The sequence below is a fragment of the Chenopodium quinoa genome, unplaced genomic scaffold (genome assembly GCF_001683475.1).
Source record: "Chenopodium quinoa cultivar QQ74 unplaced genomic scaffold, ASM168347v1, whole genome shotgun sequence".
Taxonomy (NCBI): domain Eukaryota; kingdom Viridiplantae; phylum Streptophyta; class Magnoliopsida; order Caryophyllales; family Amaranthaceae; genus Chenopodium; species Chenopodium quinoa.
In genome coordinates, this window is record NW_018743252.1 from 8,344,925 (window position 1) to 8,361,939 (window position 17,015).

At 34.7% G+C, this 17,015-nt stretch overlaps 1 protein-coding gene across 5 annotated transcripts; it reads right to left on the reverse strand.

The window, feature by feature from the left end:
* Positions 1 to 6: 6 nt before the first annotated feature.
* Positions 7 to 14,574, reverse strand: LOC110735169. Of its 5 annotated transcripts, none has more exons than XM_021915341.1 (10): positions 14,269 to 14,574; positions 13,686 to 13,920; positions 13,437 to 13,523; positions 13,128 to 13,297; positions 11,746 to 11,882; positions 6,892 to 7,069; positions 6,122 to 6,725; positions 4,778 to 4,890; positions 3,747 to 3,990; positions 7 to 405 (listed from the first exon to the last, which is right to left on the reverse strand). In XM_021915341.1, the coding sequence occupies exons 1-10, from the start codon at positions 14,415 to 14,417 to the stop codon at positions 373 to 375; spliced, it is 1,950 nt and encodes a 649-aa protein (XP_021771033.1). In that variant the 5' UTR covers positions 14,418 to 14,574; the 3' UTR covers positions 7 to 372. The 5 variants fall into 5 exon arrangements, with proteins under 5 accessions (XP_021771033.1, XP_021771032.1, XP_021771034.1 ...); XM_021915340.1 differs by lacking the exon at positions 7 to 405 and adding an exon at positions 1,759 to 2,352 and having other exon boundaries at positions 14,269 to 14,573; XM_021915342.1 differs by lacking the exons at positions 7 to 405; positions 13,686 to 13,920 and adding an exon at positions 1,759 to 2,352 and having other exon boundaries at positions 14,269 to 14,362.
* Positions 14,575 to 17,015: the final 2,441 nt, after the last annotated feature.

Consider the following 17,015-nt stretch of genomic DNA (forward strand, 5'->3'; position numbering starts at 1 on the left):
GGTTTATGCTTTTCTTTAGGAAAACGTTATTATAATGCTCAGAAAGCGTACTGTGATACACTTTTCTTGGTCATTGCAGTTTTTTGTATTTTTAAAATTTCTTCTTTTTTCCTACGCATGATTTTCAGTGATTGTGAGGAATAACTGATTTCTGCTAACAATCGAACAATTGTTACCAATTACTGAAAGGACAGTATTGCTTTAGCTTCGACTTCAAATACGCATTCTTGGTAGGTATTCCATCAATTCTTAATACACAATATCTCCATTTTTCTGAAAGTGGTAAATTCTGTGAATGCAGTTTTTTTTTTTTTTTAATTTTTTTTTTGTTGGTTTCCTAAATTCCGCAGAATGCAGTTCATTGTTGGTTTCCTACATACATGTTGATGGACGAACGAAAAATTCCTGCAATTGCCAGTGATATTTAAGTTACAGGGGATTTCTGATTTCACTAATACATGAATCTATTGGATACACAGTATTTGAACTTCTGACTACAATTAGTTGATAATTTGTAAAAGTCAACAATAATACAATGATATACATATACTTCATATAGATCTGGAAAAATAGTAAAATTAAAAAGAAGGGAAATTTGTTATTACTAATCCAATGGTGACATTAATGATGATTATACGTAATTATGAGTTTAACTCTAGTTAAATTCTTTAACCATGAGTAGTTTTTTATTTTTTTAATAATTAAATTATTTTAAAAATAATTTTTTTTAAAAAAAAAAAATCACACCAACCAGCCCAAATCCTGCCGGCGGCAGCCCCCTCCCACTCCCCTACCGGTGCCAGCCCCGTACCGGCTGACCATCCTCCAAACCGTGCGCCGGCAGCCCAGAGGCGACCTCACTCCCTCCTTCCCCCACCTCGACTCTCAAGTCTCAACCCCTCCCATGCTTATTCACAATCGATGGAATAAGAATCAAACACCTTCCTCACCCCGATTCATATCAAGCTCGTGAAACCTCTCTGAAGTAATTGAATCGGCCGGAAGTTGAACGCGAAGAAATTGATAAGGTATAGCAATTCATGTAGAAATCTTGTTAAGGAGTTGAATTGATCCAAAGTCTTTCATGCCGAAAAACCCTAATTTCTGCTTGAAGTGTCGAATATCGTCGATTGAAGCTTAACAAACAGGTTATGGCGACCTCGAATTTCTGTAACAATGGCGGACGATTAAATCCAGAAACTTCGCGGGGCTGACTTACGGGCGAGTTGCATCGGATTTGGGTGTTTTTCTGGCGGCAGATTTGAGGAGAGAAATGGGTATGGCGTTGGGTGGGGCGTCGGGGTGAGGACAGGGGTTGCTGGCGGATTTGGGTGTTTTTCGATTTGGGGCGTTGGATGGGGCGTCGGTGTTAGTACAAGGATTGCCGGCGGATATGGGGGAACCTGGCGTCGCCGGCAGAGTGGTGGAGGCTAGGCACTGCCAAGGGGAGGGGTTGGGCTGGTGGCTGGGTGGGTGGGAACTGGAAGGGGTTGGGTTTTTATTTAAAAAAAAAATAATCTTTGTGATAAATAACTTAATAAACAATTAAATAATTAACCAAAAACCTCTAACTAAAGTTAAAATTTTAATAAAAATTAATCATTAATGTTATAATTAACTTAATACAATAATATAGTGTTACCAATGATAATCAAAATTTTCATTGTTTAGTGTTTACCACTGAGAAAATTAAAAAACATGATATTACCAAAGAAAATTTCCCTAAAAAGAAACAATAGAAAAGAAACCCAGCAAAGATAACATACCCAATTTTTCCAGCAAAAGCCTAAAATTAAAAATGCATGCTTTACAAAATTTATAAAGCAGTTCATTTTTAGGAACTCAAATAATACAGTATGATATTCAATGTAGCCAAACCTGAAGCACACACTAGTTCACAGTTTATAACTTTATATTGATGTATTAGGTACAAAGTGTACAACAAACAGCTTAAATTAAAAAAAAAAAAAAAAGAAAAAAAAAAAAATTCATCCTCCTAACATAGCTTAAAAAAGTGATGCAGCAGGTGCTTTTGCTGTCATATAAGTTAAATAGACAGGCTTCTTACAGCAGCGAAAACAGTCTTGCCATCCACTTTTGCAAATTCGTGTCACAACCGAGGGGTTATTTATTTTTTTTACTGTCCTCATGCTTGATGAGCTGAACTGGAGCAGCAGGTATCCCAAACCACCACTCTCTTAGTCTCCTCAACCACCTGTAGCTGCTTTCCCTTCTCAAAGGCATTTCCCTAGTGTAGGGCTCCATTAGAACAAACAGGATTATAATTCTGAAAGGCACTAGTATGAACAATGCCGCTGTAAGAAGTAAAAAGATGGAAACCCTGTATGTGGCCTGAAGAGCAGAAGAAAAAAAAGGTTAAGACACAAAAATAAGGAAATCAAAATGAAAAAGGTAGTAGGAGGATTCAAACTTCAGAACTGAGGATCATGGAAAGCTTTAAATGGAGCTAGTACAAACATAGCTATGCCTTGATTTATGCTTAATTTTATAGGGGAGAGTGAGCAAGGGCAGCCACTGCCAAGGTGAGTCATATACCATGCAATTGAAGGGGGATCAGACATAAAACCCTTGCCAAGGCGTCATGATCTGGGTGTTTTGGCACCATAATGGTGCACTCTTGCTATTTGTTGGCAAGGGTTCAAGCCTCGTGGGGAAAGAGGGGGGGGGGGGGAGGGGATTGTGCAGATAGGCGATATTGCAGAGAGATACAAGCAGGCATCTGATTTTGAAAGGGACACTTGCCTAAGAGCAAAGACGAGGGTTGATTTGGGCCCTTTTGGGCCCTTTTAAGTGAGTAGCACACATATAAGATTATAAAGGACCGACAATGAGAAAATTGAGTTGCTACAGGACTGTAGTGGTTTTGGGGTGCTTTAAAGTGGGTGACGAAACAATCCAAAGCCTTGGAAACTGATAACAAAAAGTCCTAGAAAGTATAAAGTGAGAAAAGGAAGGTTGGATTCTATTCTTTCCGTTATGCCTTGTTCTCATTAGGCTTGTGGGAAAATATGGGGTGTTATAGTAAATCTCACAAATAAATATTTAAGAAGCAAGGATACTCAAGTTTCTAGAAGACAGCTATTAAGGTAAAAAGGTGTCTTTCTCAAAACATTTCAGGCACAAAGTACAGAAGTTTATGCATCCATTTGTATGTCTTTTAAGCATTGCTAATAAACTTCAAAAGCTATCTCTATCAAATCATCAGGCATGACAAATCTTGTTTCTGAGCATCCCATCAACAAAGGAAATACTCTTCTCACATGCACAAAGAAACTAAATGATGGGCATAAGTATTAATACATAAACTCATAATCCAGAAGAGTAGATGAAGACAAATGTCAAATCAGACTAAACTCCTTGATGGATATAGTGCGTAGTATGAAATTCCAGTTTTCATTGCAGAACTTACCCCTCCCCCCCCCCCCCCACCCCCACCAACACACACACACACACACACAAAAAGAGTTGTTTCCTACTTCACATAGGAGTCTCATTCCAAAAAGTATAAGCTTTCTTTCGTTTAAGAGATTTCTTAAATTTCAATATACATTTGTGATATTAATCTTTCTCATGTCTAGCAATTAAATATTATTGAAAAATACACATTCAGATATCTATATATAGTAAGTTGTAATTAGCAGAAAATACAGAACAAAAAGTTCATAGAGCTGGACAAAAAAGCAAAAAACAGAAGTTAAGTTCAGTTATTCGGATGGGAGAGATACCTCTGGAAGTACAGCCAATAGAAGGGCTCTCATCTTCAGGAGAACAATATTCACAGCCTGGACCAGCGTTTCTACCTGAGAAATTGCTTCCTGCAATGTAATCAGCTGCTCCACAGCATTCTTATTGGGGGGCGCTATGATTCTGAAGGCATCTACCAGCTTCCCTTTGTTGGCCAAACGGTGCCAAAGCATAAGCACCGCAAGGAAAACAAGAATGAATGGCAACACAAACTTAAACCATCCACTGAAAAACAAAATGATGAGTCAAACATCTGGGAGGACAAAAGAAAAATAAAAGGGTATAGATAACACAACCAGTCGGCCACATCCCAATGATAAGCTTTAAAACTTTGTGCCTCTGTGATCTACATCCACATAAAATGGGCTTATATTCTAATAAGCATCCGTGGCAATCTCATTCAAAAAACGATGGGAGTTATACTCGCATCCCACAAATAAGCTTTAACATTTTAAAGTCTACGTCTACAAAAAAACGAGTTTGTGTTCTAATTAAGTATTCATTGCAATCTAAACATTCTCAAGATCCTGAGAGAATCTATAGCATAATGAGATATTAAAGGTCCTAATATCCTATTAAGGCCCCACATGGCAACCTGTGTTTCATAAGTAGGTTGATGACGATTCCCTTCAACTATGTCTTAAGGCTTAAGCACACAGACATTAAAAATGATTAGGTTCTAACACATTATGAGTATGACAATCATCATGAAAGGTGTGAATTCAAGATTTCAAATCTGAAAAAGGCTCTTAAAACCCGACTCTAAGTCTCTAACTTTATTTGGCATGTCTTGAAGCTTGCTTATCTCTCACATATGGATACCAAAACCAAGTTCCAAACACTTTTAGAGCCCATTTCTGCTTAAAAGAAATATAGCTAAATATATTACATTTATTATCCAACTAATCAAAAAAATAAGGAGATTTAAAAACAAGCATTCCAAAAATTACGAGAACGAAAAAAAGCATTCAATGATTTCAATCTTGTAGAGCTCTAGTAAGATCAAGAGTACCTCACAAACAAGTAGCACATTAGCACCAGGAATACTGATGATTTGAAAGGTTCCTCCCACGAAGCCAAAAATTGAACACGCCTAGCTAGTACAATCAGTGGAAAAAGCAACTCCTGGCAGAAGGATCAAATCTATCACTAGCTTGCTTGATTAGGGAAGAAGGATCGATGCAAAAGACAAACGAACAAATTACTATGCAAATTTAACCATGAGTCCATGATAGAGGATACATCAAGAGCAATATAGAGATGAGTCCCCCATACATAAATGCACAAAATTTCAAGCTGAAAAAAAGCCATACTTTCTAGATCAAGTCATATAAAGTAATTCATCATTATCAATGCAGCCCACTAGCCAAGTGATTCATTTTTTTTTTTAAAGTTTAGATTATGATGGACTGGATCAAAATGTCTGAATAAACTATTAGTGCTTCTTAATGTTTTGGCTTACATGAGTGCTATTGTATACTAAAGAAGCATACCTCCATTAGATTTTAAATGAAAAGCCAATTTAGGTAAATTAAAAAAAAAAAAAAAAAAAAAAAAAAAAGCTTATGTCCACTCCTCTTTAGTCTTTACAGACATAAGGGTAATGTCAAAGTTTATGACGTATAATCAAAAGCAAAAGGAAAAAAAAATATAGAATTGGGTGACTTATCATGTATACTAGGAAATATATCAACACACTTTAATAAAAGGCTACTGTAAAATGAATACGCTCACTTCCCTAATCAATTTTACATATATCCTAATAAATTTCTCTCTTGTAACCAACTTTTTCCCACGTCACTCTGTTCTTGTAAACAACTCAAGATGGTTTGTCCAAAGCACCCTTGTTGCAAGTTGCAACTCACATATACTTGATTAATTGGGGCCTTTGGCAGGTTCATCAGCTTAGTCCACACATTTCTCTTGACAATTTTGGAAGTTTTTTTACTAAGAGGATGCTGGTGGTTCAACTGTAAAGATAGTGTGAAAAATGAAATTCAAGTTAGTGATTTTCGGTGGTAACAAACTCAAGAACCCCTTACCTCTGACCAATCAAGAGCAACAGAGAAACTACTTCCAAAGTTAAGGAGATAAGTAATTTTAAAAACACGTTTATATCCTATACATCAACAGACTAACTAAAACTGCACCAGTAGTATAATAGGAGTTAAAAGCATGTAAATTTCACTTGGTCACAATGTCATAATTTCAAGTATTTCTTAGGCATAAAGATAGGATTTAGAAACTATAATGTCACTCAAATCTCAACAACAAAAAACTTCTTCAGCTCTTCGATCCTGCAGAGAGATAGTTAAAGAAGAACCAAAAGATACAAAATATTCAAACATTCAATTACCTTCATGATTGCTATATTTGCATCAATCCCGTCTACTTTAACTTGGTTGACAGTCTCCTGTGCTGCTACAGCCTTCCCTGTATCCACTTTTGATTGTTTTACTGCTGCTTCCAAAAGATCTACTTCACCCACATGTATATATCCGCTACCATATGTGGCTTCCTCATCAAATTCTACATCTTCCTGAAGAATTAATCCAAATCTTCTTAGTGCTAGAAGCGAAACTGGGTATACCATATGCTGTTTCTCTGTACTAACACTCCCAGATGAATATGAATCTGCTTGATTACTACTCGTTCTCAAAAGCGCTAAACAACTTGATAGAGTTTCTAAAATTGTATCTCCACCAGGAAGATTCTCGGCAAGGTTAAATAGAAGCAATGTTTTATATTGTGATGAGAAAAAATAGAAACCCTCTCTTACTGCACGACACCGAAATATGCCGAGAATAGCCCTAGAAACTGCTTCGGATTCCTGGATTCCCTTTAGATGATATTTCCTGACAAATCTGTGAGCAAGCAATATCTCCAGAGTGACATCCAACCAGTAGTCCCGCCGTGAACTTCCTTTGAATTCAGGGAACTCCAGGAATATGGGCTCTGCTCTGTAAATGAAAAAAGTTAGCAGCTGAATGTAGGATATACTCTATAACATTATATTTCGTATAACTTTACATTACTACATAAAAACACAGACTTGGCTATGTAAATTGTAAAAGTGTATAACACTATGGAGGTCTAATTCAAATATTAACACCTAAAAATACATACAGTGTTACTGATCGATACATCACAGCTTTGTCAAACAGCCGAGCACCAAGTGGCCCAGTCAATTCAGGCTTAATGACCTGCTTCAAATCCGTAGAAAGATCATATCGTGCAGCTTTATCATACTGCCCCACTCCCAATGACTCAAAATACAAAGCTTTACTGCTTAGGGTCAACCTACCTGTAAGAAAGAACAAAAAAAATTGAAGCCCAAAAAAATGTGTAGAAAAAAATTGACGATAAAAAATATCATGAGAATAAGCTAGGAGAGAATCTACAGTGACACAGATAGGACTGTCATGTTGCCCTGACGCACAGGTGGAGTGAGCCAGGGTGTTTTGTTATTATATTAACTTCCACAGCAATCCCATGGCGCCATTACCAGAGCAAATAAGCATAAATGAATGTAAATAATATTGATGTCTTTGCTATTCCTCCCACAACCCTTCTTGTTCACGGAAACACACAATGTTTACATGGACTTGGCTAGTGGCAAGCTAGCAACACATATCAAACACAAATACAAGTCCAAAATAATACTCCACTTTTCAAGACAATTTTTTTTGCAGACCAATATGAATTATCATAAAAGCTATTAGTCAATACCCAACATGGGTACTTTAGGCTGAAATGAAACCATACATATCATAGCAAACAGGCCAAGCACAGGACCAGATACACCTGACACAACGCACTCACATGCACTAAACACATACACAAAACACATTCCCTAACCATGCATACACCTCCAATGCACACAAAAAAAGGACAAAGTGAAGGTGTTCTGCAAAAATATCAAGCAGAGGATCAGATTTTAAAAATGAACACAGATAAGATAAATCAACTTATTAAATACCACAAAGCCCATTGTCAAAACTCAATCAACAATTAATTACGACGATTATAAGGGGACGGGATTACATTATTCAAGGAAAGTACCCAGCAAGTGTTAATAATTAATAACACACTTGAAAGTTGAGAAAAATAAAAAGGTCTCTCTATATGAATGTTACTAATATATAATTCATTAAAATCTGAATTGTCACTTACAACCTTCTGTATAGACTACCATGAAATTACAGCCTTTTCTATATTAAAAATAAATAAATATGTATGTACAGCCTAAATAGCAACTTTCATTTAAATTTGATTATTTGATACGTTTACGAAATTCATCATGACTTTTTAAATTTTGACTTAAGTTTTAATTTAACCAATAATTCAATCAAATGGAATAATGTGGTAAAAATGTAGGATTAACATTTATGACGACTTTTCAAGACATCAAAAGGTGCAAAAGGTATCAAATTTGATGAAAACGTGAATGCAGAGTTGTAAAATCCAATTTGATTTTATTTATTATCTAAAAAGGTAGTAATTGCTAAAATGGCCTATACAAAAGGCTACAAGTGACAAATATTCCTTCAATCACCCATATTATACAGCTTTTTCTTCACATAATTCATTGCGGAATATACTCTTTTCACACTTCAAATCTCCATTAACATTTAACAAATTCCACTAATGGGATAAGATACCTAATATATTTAAATAAATAAAAAACGTTAGGTAGCATACATGCAAGGTTATCCCTAAAAGTCCTTTGTTTTAGCTTAGTTATGGATTTTCTCTATTGCTTTGAAAATACCAATTTTAACACTGCTTCCCAAAATGAGATGTTTGGGGGCCTTCGAAAGACAACTTTGGGGGTTTATAGTATGTCAATGGTCTCTTCTTTAGAGAAGGGATCAATAGTACCCGCAGTAAAGGGTATCGAATCACTTGAATGGGTGATTCAATTTGTGATGTTAAGCGCCGACCACTTTGTTTTCCCGCCTCATTTACTTGGTTCACTTGAATGGGACGTTGGACTTTTTCACTATTCAAATATTGGTTTTGACCATAATTTTTTACTAACATAATAAAAACATATTTTATCATTAAATATGTTGTTAGATACGTATATATATGAAGTTTCATTACATAATTTTTAAAATAATTTTCATTAATATTAAATTATATAAAAAGAAAGTCAAACTAGTGCATCAGCATGTGTGCAAAGTGACCGTGTCAATGTCAATTTTGGGGGACTAAGGGAATAAGCACTTGATGTCCTTTCCAGCTCGTTAAAATGTATGCCAGAATTTGTTTGTTCGTCATCCTCCTATGCATTCTTCAAGTTCAAAGGACAGTAGGATACAGAAATAGAATGTTGTATACCTCGTCACATGCTTGAAGGCAAATGGCTGATTATTCAAACCAGCAAGATCAAACACGAAAGATGTATTTTAATTTATTATGTTCTCTTTGTAAAAAAGGAGCTAGTTAGGCTCGTAGTTTGTAATACTTTTATATTTATATAATCCGTCATAAAAAAAAAATTATATATAAAAAAAAAATTAAAGAAATCCTTTTGAAACATCTTACTGGTTATTTACTAATTAGTAAAGTATGGTTAAAAGATGTTTATAATCTAATCAAAATCCACCTTATTATAAAGTAAAAATTGTCGGTTACAACCTTTTATGTAGGTGAATTTAACAATTACAGCCTTTTCAATTAACAGTGTAATTGACCTTTACAAAAAATTCACTTTAAAACCTTCTAGGAGTTGGAGACTCAAAAGCTAAGAAAGAAGAGGTCAGTCGATGAGACTTTTGAACACGTTTCCTGCACAATTAACCATTAACCATATAAACTAACTGTTTGCCATTATTACCCCAAAGGTATCTTTAATTTTGTTATTCCTAAAAGTATCTTCTTTCACTTTGTTTCCACACTTCCTCTACTTAGCATTTTACAGTGCTTGGTTTCAATAAATACCGTCACTAAAATCCGTTTCAATAAGTGAAACATAAAAATCACCAAATATAACAAAATTTATCAATAAACACCAAAAATTGTCAAAAGGTATCAAAGTTCCATTTTTATATTTTAATTAATGAAAAAAATCACCTATTATCATGTTCTAGGGTCATTTTGGCCCTTTAGGATCCGATTTAAGGTCAATACTAACAAAAAATTATCGAAAATATCTCTTTTGTGTATCACGCAAACCTAAGTAATTTTAGCACATAAAACGAGACATTTCCAATATTTTTTGTCAATTTTGACCTCAAATCGAACCCTAAAAAACCAAAATGACCCCAAAACCTTAACAAAGCAAGTTTCGGCTCAAAGATTGATGATTTTTTTTTTTAAATAAAATGAAACTTAATGGTTACATAAACCGTTAAGCAGTGGTGAAATATATATATATATATATATATATATATATATATATATATATATATATATATATATATACATATATATATATATACATATATATATATATACATATATATATATATATATGTATATATATATATATATATATATTCTTTTACGTTTTTGTAGGTAGTATATTTTAAAATAAACGAAAAAAGGTGGTTAAATCAAAAGGTGTGCTTTTTGGGAAGGTAAAATACAAAATTCCAATCAATTTACAAAATTACTATGGATGTTAATTAATTGATTAGAAAATTTGTAACTCATAAAGTCATGTATATAAAAGGTTTTATTTGCAATAGAATTTAAATTTTTATCGTGTACTTTGAGGATTGTTGAAAATAAGGTGTTCAATAGAGCAAAGTGGAGGGAGAAAATTCACATTGTGGACGTGTCATATATATATATATATATGGCTCTCAAGAGAACCCCCTTCTTTATGTGAGAACTCTTCTTATATGAGAACTCATCTTATGTGAGAATACTTTTTACGTTCTAAATTTTTACTCATATATTCTAAATTTTAAATCTGATGCTCTAAATTAGTACTCACATGTTCTAAACCATAAATTAGTTAACTTATATGTTCTAAATTTTAAAACGTATGTTCTAAGATTTTTAGCTATATGTTCTAGATTTGAAAGCATATATTCCAATTTATACTCGTATGTTCTTAATTTTTACTCACATTTTCTATATTTTATACCACGTGTTCTAAATTTTAAATTAGATGTTCTAAATTTTACTTATATGTTCTAAATTTCATAAAGCAGATTTTCTAAATTTTTACTCACATGTTCTAATTCGTAAATTAGATGTTCTAAATTATTACTCACATGTTCTAAATTTTAGAACAGTTCTCATATAAGTATGAAATCTCACATATGTACCTATTCTCACCGGATCCCTATATATATATATATATATATATATGTTGTGTTTGTTTTTGTTGTAGAATTTATTATTTATAATGCTTTGCGGGTTACCCAACACCCATGAGATCTTCCACTAATTCCAACTATCCCAATTTCCACTAATACAAGATACTCCCTCCGTGTTTTTTTAAGTGTTACACTCTAATGGCACATAGTTTTAGGCAATTTAAGTGACTTAAATAAAATAAGAGGATAGTGAGGTAGTAGGAGTTTTACAAAATTGTAAGAGAAAGATAGTGAGGTTAATAGTTAAAATAATCAATGTGAGAGGAAAGAAATAATAAAAATAAATAAAATGAAATAAAAAAGTAGTTGTGAGTTTGGGTGGGGAACATGAGAGAAGAGAGAGATATAATTTAAAATGTACTTGCTTTTTGCCAACAAAAAAGGAGGTGTAACACTTACAAAAACATGATCACATTTGGTAAGTGCAACACTTAAAAAAACACAGAGGGAGTAGTCAATCTCATATAGATATCCTCCTTTGAAAAAGAAGACTAATGACCACTGATGGTTAATCTATAAACTTGACATTCTGTTAACTAAATAAAATTCTCAACCCTAATTCTAAATAAACAAGTCTTAAATTAATCATGTAAAGATCATCTAACTCAAATAATACAGTATGTTTCCCAGGAAGGAAATGACTTACCAGGCCATGCGGAGATTCCAATATGCTGGAGAATTGGCTGGGTAGGGACAGTACCGTCAACATCTACAATGATCTCCCCATCAACAATTTCAAGATTTGATGAAACCGATGACACATTTTTTGCGCTCCTGATCACCCTGCAAAAGATAGATCACCAACAAAGTTCCTTATCAAGAGAAGTTCCATTCGTTTTCCTGCACCAGCAAGGATAAAAGAAATACAAACCATCAACCCTGACAAAAAATTCTACAGTACATCATGCATAAGCAGCAATGAACTACACTAGATCACAAATCTAACAAACAAGAAATTCATCAAAGTTTCCTCATGTTGAATAAAATCGAGAGATGGATAGGACCCCAAAGCTTGTTTAAGTACGAATATTTAGAATATTAAAAGGTATCACAATTTAGAGGATCAAATGGTGCCTCACGCAAGATGGTCAACATTAAGAGTAAAACAAAACATATTAAAAACACTCCTTACCAAATAACTAGTCTCTTTCTAGCATCTCACAGATTATCCACTGGACATATCCATTCATTTTATCTTTGAAATCTTAAACTATTCTGAAAGATTTATCAGTTTACCAGATACAAAAAAAATTCTACAATCACTAACAAGCACAACATGTCCCTGTAGAGAAAGTTGGATCTGTGAACAAGAGGCAACCACTGTGGGATGAAAAAGTGCCATCTTTGATATGACAGGAGGGGGAGCCACTAAAAGTAGCGGCATAACTGAACAAAAATGAGATATAGTATATAGCACCCAGGGCTTAGACCAATATAATAATTGGTTATGATAGATGGTTTAGGCGGAGAAGCCATCTTCCAAGCACCTATAGGAGATGCGATCCAAAGTTTAAATCATAGAACTCACCTTAGGGAATCAGATCAACTACTAAGTCAGAAGAGCTTTAATTTTTCCTTTTGGAACTCCTTCAGGCTTCAACTCAACAACACAAACAGAATATCTAGGATGGCACCTAAGCTTTTCATAAGCAAAATATGACCCAAAAACAACATATTTTCTCAGACTCAACCTCTCAAACCAAAATAGGAGCGTGCATGCACATATGTGGTAACAAAAAACACTTTGTATACTATTATAACTTAACAAAGAGGGTATAAACAAGGTAAAAACAAGTTAGCTTTAACAAAGGTAACCTAATAATTATAGTTACATGTAAATAAGTGACAACACCATATAGTTATGAATAAGTAGTTATTGTAAATAATAATTAGCATGTTATATTGAGCTCAAAAAATACCAAAAAAAAAAAGGAATCACTTTACTTATTTACAAATAATACTTTGTAGAAAACATAAAAACTATTGATGACTTGCAGATGTCAACCAGTTTAAGATCCGGAAACACACCTATCAAGGCTCTGAAGGTACTTATCATAAATGAGAAAATGAAGTCTATTTCCAGAAGTGATTGTCAGTGCATCAAAAAGATTTTGTACAGTTGCTACATCAGCGATAACTGCACAAGCAGGAGCTATTCGTGCGAAGGCTTCAGGGCCAACAGTGTTCTCATTATCAACCTATCGATTAACAAGACAACAAAAATGAATACAAAAACCAAAAGAACTGCCAAAAAAGTATCAAATACCATTCGAGCATAAAGCAATTAAATAGACAATAATTGACAAACTCCTTAGGGCATGAAACCATGTGAATGACCTGAACAGCCGTCGCAGTAGAGCTTGAATAAAATAAAGACCATCCATCATCATCTTCGCTCTGCATCCTACTGGGAGAAGCGCTTTCCTGCAAGGTTACCACATAACAAGGTTGGTAAGTCCAGATGGTGAAGGCAAACACTAAGTTTTTGTGCATCAAAAATATTAACCATCATGCAAATTCCTTGACAAATGCTACTTATAATACCAAGGTATCTTACAAAGATCAACAAGCAATTTGCTGTCTCACTTTGTATAAAGTTTCACCATCAACACCGGGAGCCTCCCACGCAAGCATCATGTCATATGTCAAACGACGGAATTCCTTATCGCTCAAATAATCAGCACGAGCGGTCAAAACATTAAATGCCCTGTAGCAGCAAAATTCTAACAAATGTCTAGCATACGTGATTGGTTTGTTGCCACTTTCACCGGTCTCTACGTCGAAACAACTGCACAAATCTTCCGTAGACATATTCAAAATCCTGTACACAAATACGGCGTAGTAGCAATTTATCTGATCAGGACCAATCCAACAAGGCGAATCCTCCATAATTGGGGAAAATAGCTAGTAGTATCATAAAATGGCACTTAACAACCTAAAGTCCACTAAATGCAGGTCTAATCAATAGTAATTAAATTACTCTACAATTTTTATTTTTTTTAAAAAAAATAAAATACAGTTATTAGTTGTTAGTTTGAACATAAATAGCAATCAACAAAATCAAAATTAATATAAGCAAAAATCGAGAGCAATTTGAGTTTACATTGATAATAAGAAATCAAAATCAATAATAATAAAAATAAAAAAAAGGAGGGGTAAGATAATTTACTTGGAACATCGAGCGACAACAGAATTAGCAATAGGAGAGAGAAAGGGAATAGGATTGGGAGCATCGGAGGAGGAAGGAGAACGAGGACTGGAAATCCGGCGCTGAAAAAGCGTCATAAAGTTGTCGAACATTCTGGGCTTATTCTCCATTGCTGCTGCCTGCTGAAATGTGAGTGAGTTGCTGCCGCTGCTGCCGCCTTTGTGGGAGATATGGATGGAGGGTTTCGCGCTATTCGATCCTCTAACTGCAAGTAACCCACAATAATAATATGCGCTGTCTCTTGCGTCTTCCCCCGTTATTTCTCTTTTAATAAGCTAAAAACAATATTCTAAACAAAATTGCCCCCATTCGATATTATTGGACTTAGGATAACATTTGGTGATCAAGTTTTCACCGTTTTCACTTTTTAGTGATCAAATTTTTTTTGTATTGTATTTTGGTGATGGAGGTCAACTTTCCGGCAAATTAAATCACCTGAATTATATTTAACTCACCTTTAACCACACCAAAACTTAATCACCTCCCAAAAAACATAATCACCTGTCATAAATAAGTTTGGAATTATTTATGAAATTTGTTTTTTTCGAAAAAAACTAGTCATTTGGGTTTAAATTACAAAATGTATTTATCCCACTTTCTAACAGAAAGAGAAGATAATCACAAAACAACTCGTCCAAACTTCCATTGCAAAGCTTCATCATTTCACAACAAATCCAGTAGCACAACCTTCAATTTTTTTTATTTTTTTAATCCTGCAAGAACAACATAAACCAAAACAGGTTATGGAAAGATCGAATATTTTCTATCATTGCAATAGAAGGCCTGTACAAAGAGTATCAAGGACTGTCATACATCCATTCATGAGATTTCTGATTTGTCCCAAATACAACCAAATTGATGGCTGTAATTTTTATAGACGGATTGACAACCAACATGAACCAGAAATTGCATATGAATTTATCATCATGCTGAAGAGGAATATGGAATTGGAAGAAGAAACTACTGAAATTAAGAAGAAATGTAATATTCAGAGTGCTGTAATTTTATTTTTAATAGTTACCTTGGTTGTTGTAGTACTATTTAAGTAATGAAGTAGATCAGGTTCATCAAGTCCCACCATGTCTTTGATTCTCATTCATGTACTGAAATTTTCAAAGAAATAAAAATGTTAGTGTTTGGGGTAAAAATACTGATAACTTGCTATTTTATGCGGTTTTAGGGCGTATTTGAACCTAGTTTACCTGAACAAATTTGTGTTTTGGTTCACTTTTACCCTATTATTATGCAATTTTTGTGTATCTTATGCTTCACGGGTTGTTAGTATTTTTGTTGAGATTTTAGGTCCAAAGACGACCAAATAAAGCCCATGGTTACCAAACCGAGGTTAGAAGCAAGGAAATGATGGAAAGAATCCAAGTACAAGAGCATCGTAGAAGAAAACACGAAGAAAAGGGCCCAGAAGACCCTGCACGGCCGTGCAAGATGTTGCACGTCCGTGCAGGAGTGCAGACCTGAAGCCATCTTTCTGCCAAGGCCTGCACGGACGTGCCAAATTTTGCACGTCCGTGCAGATGATGCAGCACGGACGTGCCAAAGGTGCACGCCCGTGCTGCAGCAGGTCGTCTTAAACTGAGTTTCTGCCTTGATCTGCACGGACGTGCCAACTTCAGCACGTCCGTGCAGACCTACAGTTTACCCGTTTCTTGTTTTCACCGTCCTCTTATTTTAGGGGGTAATATAAATAGCCCCTTTGGACCATTTTAGGGGGGTTCCCAATTTTTCCAGATTTTCATACTCCTCTTGGTTTTGAAACACAAAAATCCTCAAATTAGCATAGATTTTAGTTCTTGTTTTGAAGGTTTTCCAATCCAATCATTGTAGAAGACAAGTTCCACCATTGTTAGTCAATTATTGAAGCTTCTAGTAATTTTTCTTACTCTTTCTTTCTCTCTTCTATCTTTAGTTCTTGATTTTTATTAATTGTTTGGTTGTTCTTTGCATGTTTAATTGTTAGATTTTACTTAATTCTTAGTTTTAATTTGTTCATGAATTCCTTGAAATCTTTAATTGCTTTAACTTCCATGGATTGTGAGTAGTCTAATTTCTAGGGTTTGGGTGAACCCTCAATGTAATCACCAACACTTGTTGCATGTACTAATTTGTTAATTGTGGGGTGTTAATTAGTTGAGCTTAAGAGGTTTCATTGTTAATTCTTGTAATTGGCCATTGCTTGAATTATTTATCTAGCTTCCTCAACGAAGGATCGAGAGATGAACTTGAGGAAGCTCCCTTATGCTTGATTGACTTGATTTGCCATGAGAATAGGAATTTCTAGTCAAGGGAATTTGCATGTTATCGTGAGGATGTTTTAACACTTGTTTCTTGCCCATAATCACGAGAGTAGGTTATGGTTTTGATGTCAAGTAATCCCTCTAGCTTGAGAGAGTAGTTGGGTGCATTTGATAACTTCCCCTAATTTATCCCCTAAATCACCATTTCTATGCATGCTACTTGTGGTCCGTGATGAAGTTGAGTGGTGTAACCCATGCCCTAGGCCTTCTTAATATTGTTAATCACCTCTTAGAATTAGTTGATTTGAATTAGAATAGTGTGACGTAATACCAACTTAAAACCCCCGACTTAATCTAGCTTGTTTAAACAATAACATTTGGTGGTTGATTCAACGCCTCTCATGGGTTCGACCCTTTCTTGCCCTTGCTACTAGTTGAGTAGGATCGAGTTAGGTC